The sequence below is a fragment of the Peromyscus eremicus genome, chromosome 19 (genome assembly GCF_949786415.1).
Source record: "Peromyscus eremicus chromosome 19, PerEre_H2_v1, whole genome shotgun sequence".
NCBI lineage: Eukaryota > Metazoa > Chordata > Mammalia > Rodentia > Cricetidae > Peromyscus > Peromyscus eremicus.
The window spans coordinates 49,009,846-49,022,308 of NC_081435.1; the positions used below are offsets into that span (position 1 = coordinate 49,009,846).

Consider the following 12,463-nt stretch of genomic DNA (forward strand, 5'->3'; position numbering starts at 1 on the left):
AAATATCATATCAAAGATATAAACAAACAAACATGGACAGGACTTTGGTTATTGTAAAAACCGAAGCAGTTTCCAGACTGAGCACTCTTATCCTCCAGGGAACCCAAAGCCTTCCAAGGCACGTCTGGGTGTGGTAATCAGTGTTCTCTTTCGTAATACTAATCTTCCTGAAAAAAAAAAAAAAAGGTTTAATAGGCAAGGTATTCCCACCCTTCTTCCAGTTTACAAAGTAAAGCCACATTCTTCCCTTTCTTGATCTGCCTACAGGACTTTGGCCCAGGTGCAAGATCCTCTAGACGTAAAACAACAGGAACTATCTGAATACCATCATGTTAGAAGCTCTGGTGTCTTCAAAGCCCCTTCTGATAGACATGTTACAAGTCTGAGGAAGGGCTTCAGGCCTCCCCTGTCTTGTATGTTCTGATAAAAAACACAAGTTCCTCTATATTCTCACTAGGACACTTTTGACATAGGATGTGCGGGTTTCTTTCTCTGTGGTCCCTAGAAGGGCATCCTACAATCCATTCACTGCTGAACTACTATTATCTGAACTATTGAGAGTCAAATCCAACAAGTTAAGGGCTCTTCTTATGAAATATGCGCTCGCTCTCTCTCTCTCTCTCTCTCTCTCTCTCTCTCTCTCTCTCTCTCTCTCTCTCTCTCTCTGCTGGAGATGAAAATCAGGTCTCGGCACATGCTGAGAGTCTCCAGAGTCTCTCTCAGCCCAGCCTTCAATTCTTATGTAGGTGCTACACACTGATCAATTGCGCCACTGGAACCTTCCCCATGCCTTCATTTCTGACGCAAATCACATGTCCAGGCTTCTCCTATTTCAAACAAATGTATGAGTCATTCTCACAACTTCCTTCTCAACTTCTTTGATTTTCCATAATGGCTTATAAAACTGCGGGAAACATCTCACATTTGCTGGTTAGTGTTGGAGGATGGAATGGCTGTAGATAGGTAACCGGAAGGAGGGTACCTAGGAGCAGTCTGGAGGTAAACCCTCTCTCAGCATACGGGTGTCCACTAGCTTGGAGGCTCATCTTAGAACTGCTCAAAAGGTTTTTTTGGTTGCTGTTTGCATTTGTTATTGCTTTTTTTTTTCTCCCTGAGACAGAGTCTCACTATGTAGCCCTGGCTAGCCTGGAGCTCGCTGCTCAGACTAACCTGGCCGTGCTAGAACTCACAGAATCTACCTGCCTCTGCCTCCAGAGAACTGAGATTAAAGGCATGTGGCACCATCCCTGGCTCAAAAGGTTTACTCTATAGTTCAATCTCTAGCCAATCTTCTCCTCTCAGAAGTCAGTGAACAGGACTAAAATATCCAATCCTGAAATGAGTCGGTCCTCCTGGTAATTGGCTCCAATCCAAGGCTGTCTAGGGGGTCCCACCCTAAGCCACCTCATTGGCATAATATAAGGTCAATCCTAACGAGCTCACTGCAAACAAGACACTCCCACTACTCAGAGGATTTAAAGGCTTTAGGAGAGCTGTGTGCAAGGACCGGAGGACAAAGGCCACATATATTTCCTATTATGCCCCATTATAAGCAATATTTTAAAAGCAAAACAAGGCATTAGAAATGGAGGGTTTGTTCTTGGTCGTTTAACACGTAGGAATGTCCCATTTAACAACCATGACTTCTTCAGAGGATGTGTCACTATCTAGGGACCATGTTATTAGAGCAAAGGCATCCTTAGAAAGTACTAAAGTGACAGATTCTGTTTATTTATTTATTTATTTATGTGATTGTTTGTTTGTTTGTTTGTTTTGAGACAGAGTTTCTCCCTGTAGTCTTGGCTGTCCTGGAACTCACTCTGTAGACCAGGCTGGCCTCGAACTCATAGAGATCCACCTGCCTCTGCCTCCTGAGTGCTGGGATTAAAGGTGTATGTCACCATTGCCCAGCCCTGGCATCTATTTTTTTAATTACTGAAAGGATCAAATCTCATGATGTTAGGTATAAGGACACTCGAGTTACAATATGGCCTAGTTCATTGCTTGTCTGTCTCTCTGTCTGTCTGTCTGCCTGCCTGCCTGTCTGTCTATCATCTATCAGTGTGTCATTTATCTAGTCACCTGTTGATGCTAGGCAGTGTTCTGTGGGTGTAACACCTGAAAGGGGAAGCTCTATCATGAGTCACAGTTTTAGGCGCTTCAGTCTGAGGTTAGTTGGCCCTGTAGCTTTAAAGGGTCTCTAGCTGCATAGTAGATCATGATCATACCATGTGGCATAGGAGGCCTGGCCTGCTCTCCTCATGGTGGCCAAAAAAAGAGGACGAGGGACCTTCTAAGGGCATGCCCCATGTGACTCAACTTCTTTCCGCCTAATCCCACCTCCTAACAGTTCCACCACTTTGCAAGAGTGCTGTGGGTCAAAGACCAAGTTTTCAGCACACGGACCTTTAGGGAGTATTCAAGATCAGAGACCATAACACTATTTGTCTATCTATCCATCCGTTCATCCATCCATCCAACTGTCCATCCATCTATTCATCTGCCTATCCTACATACCTGTACATCTATCTATCTCTACTTGGAATTAATAATAAGTGAAAAAAACAAGAGGGAAAAATACAAATAAAGGACTAAATAGATGTCACTGGGGTGCATTATGATGTGCTCACTGAACTGAGGAATCCCAAGTCTGATTCTGACGATGTAGCTGCTTCAGCTGACAGCAAAAGCCTCCCATTTCCAGTGATGTTACGCGGCAAACATTTCCATAGATTAAGTGAGTTAAATCTGAAGCTTCCAAGTTTCGTTGAAAGCAAAATTGAAGCTCATTATGAGATAAAATCCCTTTATAAAAATATAACCCTGGAAAGGTATATCAGAATTAACAATGTTTTAATGCACCTGCCCATTTTCGGTATCTGAGATGAACACGGTGCTCCTGAAGACATGTCAGAGGGGTAATGAACAGTCTTCTGAGAAGTCTTGGTTCTCTCTTCATGGCATGCTTCCCAGAAATGAAAGAAGTGAGCCTCTAGTGTTGGCTTTCAACAAAATGGAAGGAGAGTATAATTGAACTGTCAGCAGATGGATCACTCAATGTTAACGATCCCAGGATGACTTTTTACAGTTAACTCAGAACAATTCAAAGAATGAGTGATCTGTTGTAATGGAACTCTTTCCATCTCCAGGGAGTTTATAAAAATGAAAAAATGCACATAAAATAGATGCTGATTTTTATCAGTCTAGCAGTAAGAAGTATTCACCCATTACCTCATTTTAAAATTCCTGCTCAGTTGGGCATTGGTGACAAACATCTTTGATCCCAGTGCTTGGGAGGCAGAGGCAGGTAGACCTCTGTGAGTTCAAGGCCAGTCTGATGTACAAAGTGAGTTCCAGGACAGCCAGGCTACACAGAGAAACCTTGTCTTGAAAAACAAAACAAAACAAAAAATCCTATCCTATCTCACTGAGATGAAGTTCCAAAATCAATCACTTTGAGTATCAAATAAATATTTATAAAAATAGATAATGTATTTTGTTCTTTGGGCTAACTGTATGACTTACTCCAAAGGATGGAAAAATCACACTTGAAGGCTTATGGTTAATGAAAAAAATTAGAAAAAACTAAAGCTAATCAAGATATTTGGTTACGAGTGGGTGGTCAGGAAAGACTGTAAAGTGCATACATGTGTACACAGATAAAAACATACCCATGTATATACAGTACTAGGATATAGCTCTGCAGAAGTCAAGTAGAAATACAAGTTTAAGGAGAAAAACATCTGTTTTTCTGTCATAAACGATGATGGTTGATATTGAATTAACTACACTCTTTACATTCCTTTGGATTTTGAAGAGTGAAGTAACAATTTTCTTTTGCTGTCAGTATTATAATGCAATGTAAACTGGAACCTTGCAAATATTCAAACATATGATGAAATAGTTCCAACTGTCCAAGAAGGTTTACATTTTTCTAAACTGTTTAAGTAGACCTTCAGCGAACACAGTTTGAAGACCTCGAAAGCGGGGCTTGACAATCTTAGCATCACTGATGTACAACGTTAACTCTTTTTATGGGACTGTGTTGTTGCCTATGGGATGTTGAACAGCGTTCCTGGGCTTCACCTACCAGATGCCAGTAAGTGGACTTTCCACCCCGGCTGAAACTATCAAAAATGATTTCAGATGGTGGCAGGGATGCTGAGGGGCAGAAAAGAGGCCTGCTGTGAGGCAATCTCAGTTGTATCCATTGATCTTTCGGGACCCCTATCATCAGAACCTCTCACCTGGGCAGAGTGGGGCAGTTACACAATTGGAGCCTTTAGTACCAGGCAGTCTGGGGTCAAGTCCTGGCTTTCACTTATTGGCGGCATGACTTGAGCAGGTTACATCACCTGTCTGTGCCTCAGTTTCCTCTGCGGCTCAATGTGCATGAAAGTAGTGTCTGTTTTGGTTTTTTGTTTTTTTCCTCTCAGAGCTGGCTGGGGGTAAATGGAATGCTTTACAGCATGGCTTAGGTAGGTGGTGCTTTGGGGCACTTCCTGTAATATAATGACATATAGATCTGGTCTTTGTTCCTGGTTCCTCACATGGAGCTCCTAAGAGCGTTGGAATTTCCTGAGTGGTTATGGTATCTTTTGTTCGAATGAGGTCACTCTTGGCAGGAGCCTAGATAGTCTCAGAATGGGGGCTGCTTATCAGAGAGACCCCGCTATAAGAAGCTTGGGACTTTTAGCCTCATTTCTACTCTCTAGGGAGGTGGAGAAGGCCTAGATCAAGTTAATTACCAGTGACTCATGGTTTAATTTGCCAAGCCTACAAGATAAAACCATCATAACATTGTTTAAACGTGGGAGTTTGGAGACCTTCTGGATTGCTGGCCGCATGGAGGTCTTGGATGGCCTAAGAGACCTTCCTGTTCCCACTCCTTTCACGCTTCTCTTCCATCTGTTTCTCAATTGTATAATACACAGCAAATGTAAGCAAAATGCTTCCCTTAGTTTCGTGAGCTGACCCAGCAAATGATTGAACCTGAAGGGAGGTTATGGGTGCCCCTACACCTGGTTAAAGGTAAACCAGACAGAAAAGTGGCTAATGTAGGGTCGACTTCTGAAGTGAGACCCTTCTGTGAGACCAAACTCTTAAGTCTGTGGAGTCAGAGCTAACTCCAGGTGGCAAGTGTTAGCACTGAATTGAATTGTGAGAAAGGAAAGATTCTGAGATGTCCTAAACTCAGTCAGAAGACGGGGGCTGGGGCTGGGATGAGAGATGGAGAGGTGAGATGATAAGATACTGTTTGGCTAATACTTTAGACCAAACCAACAAAGAGAAAAATCAGACTTCTTCACCTTCCTGAATGTATGGTGAAACCTTGTCTCTAAAGCACAAGAGGCAAAACCTACCAATGTGCCGTCACATTCTGCTTAGGACATCTCAGATAATTCTGAGAAGCAACAAGCACTTCTCCTACACATCCCCTTATTCCAGACCTACTGGCTCCTCTGCACTGTAGTCATGGTAGGTTGTGGTGCCTTCTTTCCCAAAAACTCAGGTACTGTGGACATCTTCTAACTGTCCCCACCCTGCAGCTGCAAGATTTTGTCCCAGGACCTGGCCCTTTATTTTTCTGGCTAGCATTTACAATAGCTCCATAAACCCTTGTTTCCAAGATCCCTTGGTCTGCAGAGTTTGGGTTTAACATAAAGAAAGTCCAGCACCGTCTTCCGGTACTTTGATTGTCTTGGAGGTGTTCACATCGTGAGCTTCCTGTGGTCTGAGACCCACACCAAACCCCTGGCTGTGTCCTGAGCCACATCACGGTGTCAGAGCCCTGCCTGGCTCTTTCTTATGTTGCCCTGCTTGTTGAACCTAAGGCCAGGATGTTCCACCAACTCTTGAGCAAGGGCGTGACTTCCCACTCTTTATTAAGCTTTTTCTGTCTCTTAATGTCGTTCTTGATTGTGGCCCAAGCAGAAGCTGGAAGCCCTCAGCCTCCTCAGGGCTGGGGTGTAGAGCCTGCTGCCTGATTTCATAGAATGTCTGAGCCAAGAATAGCTAATTCCTTTCTTCTTCTTCTTCTTCTTCTTCTTCTTCTTCTTCTTCTTCTTCTTCTTCTTCTTCTTCTTCTTCTTCTCCTTCTCCTTCTCCTTCTCCTTCTCCTTCTCCTTCTCCTTCTCCTTCTCCTTCTCCTTCTCCTTCTCCTTCTTCTTCTTCTGGTCTCTCTACATAGCCCTACTCACTATGTAGATCTGACTGGCCTGGAACTCACAGAGATTTTTGTCTTTTTATACTTCCAAAGGGATTAAAGGCATGTGCCACTGAGCCTGGAACTAATTAGGTTTTTAAGTGGTTGGGGGAAATTTTTTAAAATATCATTTCACAACAAAGAAAAAAATAAATTAAAGCACCCATGTCCATAAATAAAATTTGATCCATTTATGGAGAGCTACATTCTGACTTTATGGCCTGTGGGTTCTTTTGCCTTTATGGCACCTTCCTCCATAAAAATCAATCAATAAGTTAGTTAACAAATAAATAAAAATTATGTTTTATGACTTCATTGGTAGAAAGATAATCTTGGAAAATTTGTTATCATTTCCCTTTTAATTCTGGCTTTATTAATTGATTTATGAGGCTCTCTCCATAACCCAAGCTGGCCTGGAAGTCACAGCAATCCTCCTGCCCTAGTCTCTTGGAGTGTTGGGATTACAGGCATGAATCACCACATCTGGCTTTCTTCTGTCAAAAGCAATCAAAATTGAGGTATGTTCATAAGTTTCCAAAAATATGTGTGCCTTTGGCATTCTGCCTAAGAGATAAGCCGACTCTGCTTTCTACTCCCACATTGCCGATGGAGCTGAGCAGATAAAATCAAGACCATGTCTTCTACAAAACCCAGTCATCACTGGGACCTTTGCATAAAGTTTATCAGCTCTTGCTTCCGTGTTTTACAAAGGAGAAAAGAGAGACAGAAAAGTGACTTGTCCCGTGACACGCAAGCTGGTGTGACCCCAGGATTGTAGCCCAAGAGGAACCTGCTCCCACATACCCACCCATTCTCATGCTGCTGCAAGGCCTCCCAGGGAGCGTTTGCGCCAGCATCCTGCAGAGCTCTGGAAATTAGAAGGCTGGAATGCTTTCTCCTGAAAGTCAGCCAGAGGCAGGAAGAAGGCCTCTGGGCCTCACAGTTAAGTCCTGGAAGGCTTTGAGGGGGGACCAGGTAAAAGAGCTCATCTGTCCTGAAGCAAGCTGAGCTCTCCAAGCAGCTGCCCTCCAAGCAGCTGCCCTCCTAAGTGGTAATTTGATAAAATGATGACAATGGGCGCTCTTACAAAACCATGCTTTGTGCTCTTCATAATACCTCTCAGGAGGAATGTTATGACCATATGAAATGACTGAATTCCTTTTGACCCACAAAACCAGAATTTCATAGGTTCTAATCTGGTATGATTGTCACACACTGAGGTTTGCACACTCGGCTGAAAGACATTAGGCATCTTGTTCTGACCACTGCAAGTCAAGCCAAGACAAAAGGGCCGGATTCTGCTGGGTCTGGCTCCAAAGCGTTAAGCTCCACCCCTTCCCTTGGTGACTTTGGCTTAACAAGAGGCTAAGGTGTGGGTTCCTGAGTCCTCAGATCTTCCTGACGCTTCTTGTACACACACCCTCTTCCACTCTGTTCTGTCTCCACACCTCCCTCTTCCTCAAGTTGAGTTTACTTTCCTCTGCCATTATTCCCTGGGTGTTTTTGTGATGATTTCTTCCACCTTCTGCCCATTCCCACAATGGCTCCCTTCCTAGGCTCCCTAATGCAGGTCTCCACAACAAAACCTCTGGGACGTGAAAATCTGACCGTGTCTCTTCACTTCAAATCTTCCCGTGCCCTCTCCAAGACAGGGTTTCTTTGTGTAGCCCTGGCTGTCCTGGAACTTCCTTGGTAGACCAGGCTAACTTCAAACTCAAGAGATCTGCCTGCGTCTGCCTCCTGAGTGCTGGGACTAAAGGCGGGCACCACCACGCCCCGCTCGATTTGGCTTCTCTTAACAAGGCTCCCAAGGGTGCCCTGAGATTCTCCCTCCCATGCCCCAGCCTTGTGAATGCACCAGGCTTCCTGTTACCGGGTGTTCTCTCTGTCTTCTTTACCAAGTTGACTGCATCATAGCTTCATCTAACCTTCATTGCTTGCTAAGGCTTCCTTATACCATCACATTGAGGTTAAGGCTTCAACACATGGATTTAGGGGAACACAGGACATGGTCCATACCAGAGAGTTTCTCTGCACTCCTCTTGGCCCAGCTCTACTACTGTATCTTAGACAGCCCAGGCAGGACTACTTGCTATCACTTTTAGACATTCCTCTCCCCTCCCTTTTCGGTGCCTTGGGCTCTACTGTCTTGCTAAGCATATTGCCGCATGGGTGCTTTTCTCTGTGTTCTTCGAGTGACCATGAGCGCCATCTGAGCATCTCTAACCCCATGCCTCATACAGCAGCTGGGATTCTAGGACACATCTGGGGGGGGGGGGCGTGGGGAGGGAGGGGGCGGCAGCGGGGACCTGCAATGCCGTCTTTAGGACGTGAGGTTTGGATTGGCTATTCTGGGGCTACGTGGCCTTCTCCCAGCCCGTGCACATACCAAGTCTGTCTATAAAACACATGGGTGTGTTTCCCCAGCCTTCAGCCTGAGTGTATTTCCAGGTGATACTTCTGCCAAGTAAAGCAAATATCTTGTACTCTCTTGAAGCCACACCTATGATTTTAACCCTGGGGACAATGACAAGTACCAGGAGGTGGTGACTCTTATATGCACAGCTGATCATTTATTTGCTTGATCTTTTTACTAAGAAGCATCACATGTGCACACACCTAACATTCAACACGGGGCACACATTCTGAGGTTACTATAAAACATTAAGGCATTTCTAGGAGACGTACGCATTTCTGAAAGCGTATCCGCTTAAAACTTACCCACTGAAAATCACATTACATAATTAAAGAGTTTATTTAAACTTGTGAAGGTTTTATGAGTGACCCAAGTGGCCTCCTACACCAGCTGACATAAAATGTTCTATATACAGAGGATTAGTTATAAAAACTACCTATGAGGCTACGGTGATCGCCCAGACAACAGTAAAGTGCCTATCTCAAAAGCAGGTAAACCTGAGTTCAGATCCCAGCACTTGTAAATAAATAAACAAATAAATAAAAAGCATGGAAGGTACACTCCTGCAACCCCAGATTTGAGGAGGTAGGGATCGGAGGATCCCGAAGGCTTTCTGCCTAGCCAGTGCAGCTGAAGTAAGCCCCAGGTTCAGCATGAGACCCTGTCTCAAAAACTAAAGCAGAGAAGCAACTGGAGAAGACATCTGACTTTGGACTCTGTCCTCCACACTCACACACACACACATGCACCTGCAGGCACACATACATGTGTACACACAAGCATGCATAAACTCATACACACAAATAAAGAAAATGTGGAAAATGAAGTAAAGAGTCTTAAGAAAAAACTCTAAGCAGAAATTTTGGTTCAGAGTCCAGTCTTTCCCGTCTGATCCCCTCCAGTGAGTCTCACAGAGTCAGGTTGACCCCTTATGCTTCATCTGTGTCAGGCATGGCTCTAGGCAAGCCCTTTTCTCCTCTCTTCTGTGGCTCCTTCCTGCAACACAGCTCTGAGACGATGACCTCGACCTCATACTCTGAGTTTTATGTCCCGCCCCCTCCCCCTCCTTACAGCCCAACATGGACCTTCACCTCAAAGGCTGGTGCAGCTGACTGTGAAGTGTTTTCTCTCTCTGTGGCTCCAGTCCTTCTGCTCTCCGCTGTACCCACTGTGTAGGGATTCATGGCCTGCCTTCCCATCAGTGTGAGACGTAACTACTCACTGAACCCTGAGGTTTCCGGTTGTCTAGTGGGCCGGCCAATGAGTCCCAGGGGTCCCCTCCTTCTCCCCACTTCTCTCGCCTCCAGGGTTTGTGGTATAGGGGTATCTCACCATGCCTGGCTTTGTGTATGGGTGCTGGGTGGGAATCAAACCTCAGGTCCTTAGGCTTGCAGTTGCAAGCATTCAGGTGACTGAGCCCTCTCTGTAGCCTGACACCCTTTTTACTTTTGGGAATAAACTATCAATCTGTGCGTCATGAGTGGCACTGGATGGGAAGTGATGTTTGTATGTCCGGCAAAGTACAGACTCATCCTGTCTCTGTTTGTGTGTCCAGAAAAGTACAGAGTCATCCCATCTCTTCTGTAAGATGGAGTCAACTCAGGACAAGGCCCAGGCTGAGCAATCAGTTTACATAATATACTGTAGCATGGAACAGGGCCCAGCCTGATCTTAACAGTAATAAATATGCAGTGTGTTTACTGCACACACACACACACACACACACACACACACACACACACATCATGTCTGGGTGCTATAGGCTGACTTTCATATTCATTATCTCATTTCATTTTGTGTCTATTCTATGACGGAAGCACCGCTATCATTACAGACAAGAAAATAGAGGCTTAGAGGCAAGTCCAATGGCAAACCTCTGATTATATACGGAGGCAGGATTCAACCTCTGACTTGAAACTCCAGAGACAGTGAGGGGAGTGAGCCCTTGCCTCACACAATGGTGAAGCGACCTACTGGGAAGGGGGAATATGAAAGTGAGGGAAACTGAGTTAATTGGCGTTTGGGGCTTTAAGTGGCTCTGGACTGATGGAGAGTATCCTGTGTGCAGGGCCATGATGATGACCGCCTGTGACCTCTCAGCCATCACCAAGCCCTGGGAGGTGCAAAGCAAGGTATGGACACTTTCTGCCCCGGGCAGTTTGCTGACCACAGTTAATGAGGCTGGACCCTTGTAGCCCAACTCCACTCTCTTGGTCTCTCCAGTGACAAATAGGAGTATGAGGGAAGGGTGGGCTTTCCTCTTTTGCTGAGCTTGAAACACAAGTGAGGGGCCGGGCAGTGGGTGGTGGCGCACGCCTTTAATCCCAGCGCTTGGGAGGCAGAGGCAGGCGGATCTCTGTGAGTTCGAGGCCAGCCTGGGCTACAGAGTGAGTTCCAGGAAAGGCACCTGGACAGAGAAACCCCATCTAGAAAAAGAAAACACACACACACACACACACACACACACACACACACACACACACACACTCGTGAGGTGGGAGTGGGTAGGAAGGTTTGGCTTTGGCTCTGCATATGTGCTCGGGTCCATCTGTTGCAGGTAGCTCTGCTGGTGGCTGCTGAATTCTGGGAGCAAGGCGACCTGGAGCGCACCGTGTTGCAACAGAATCCCATTGTGAGTAAGGAGGGGGTGTGGGCGAGTACAGTTTCTTCCCGACTCACAGATGTGACCAATGACATTGGGCTGAGTGATCTCACCTGGGGATGATCTTTCACTAGCACAGTGGTTCTCTGAGATGATCCATGGTTCCTAGACCACCCTCAACCTCATTCCTTGAGAACAGAACAGGGGGGGGGGGACCAGAAACACGTGCTCTACCGTTATTCACCCCTCTGCAGTTTGAGGGCCTTGCTGTCAACATGTGGGTCCTTAGCTCCCTCAGCTAAGTAGAGCTTGACCAGTGGACACCAACTGATTGCTCTTGATGTAGAGGTGTAGGGGCCACTTCCCCGGGCTCTGTCCTAATCTGGTAGAGCCTGCTAGGGGAAGCTTGTCTATCTGGGAACTTATCTCACCCCTGAGAGCTAACTTGCCTGGGTCAGTCAGCTGGCTTCTGACAGAAACTGTCCCCAAAGGGTGGAGTTAGGGAGAAGGCTTGGAGAGGCTGAATAAAAAGAACAAACCACCGATGGAGAAGGATTGAACTATGAGGGCACCAAGGACGCATGATCACCACGTTAGCCCTTAGGAGTCCAGGGAGAGCGAAAGGCTGGTGGAACAGGGGGAGCGTGGACAGGGACTCTGAGAGTCCCTAGGATTTGAGGTCTTCCCTCCTCCTTCCTCTCTTCCCTTGCCTCGCCTTGCCCCAGGCAGATTTTTAGGACCAGGGCAAAGAGCAGCCACCGGCGTAAGAACGGTCTCTAGGCCGCTTACTGAGACTCATCTCTAGAACCTCTCGGGCCGAGCAATGAGCACCACTGTCTTTCTTCATTGTTTTTTCTTAATATTTTTAAACGCTGACTGAAGAGTTAGCGATCTCGTTGTACCATTAGCCAGAGTCAACAATCAGTGAAACCTGCCATTCTTGCTTTACCTGTTCGGCCCAACGCTGCCCGCTTTTTGTTTGTTTGTTTGTTTTTTGGTTCTTTTGTTTGTTTGGTTGGTTGGTTGGTTTGGTTTTTTTTTTTTTTTTGTTTTTTTGTTTTGTTTTGTTTTTTCCTTTTCTTTTGGCTGGGGTATTTTGTGTGAATCCCAGAGGCAGCCATTTCCTCCTAAACACTTGAGCTCTAAGAGAGATTTGATTACAGATAAAAAACATAGATAGCTAAGGCCACCAGCATTTCACGCTTCCAACATCAACAGTAATACTTTACAGCGACTTACT

General features: G+C 45.6%; 1 protein-coding gene across 2 annotated transcripts in view; it reads left to right on the forward strand.

Annotated features, from left to right (window-relative positions):
* Pde6a (phosphodiesterase 6A) overlaps positions 1–12,463 on the forward strand; it is a 63,249-nt gene that overhangs the window by 47,489 nt on the left and 3,297 nt on the right. For both annotated transcript variants that reach the window (XM_059246175.1, XM_059246177.1), the window contains 2 exons: positions 10,690–10,753; positions 11,179–11,253. In XM_059246175.1, the coding sequence (XP_059102158.1) occupies positions 10,690–10,753; positions 11,179–11,253 (139 nt within the window). The remainder of the gene's footprint in view (positions 1–10,689; positions 10,754–11,178; positions 11,254–12,463) is intronic.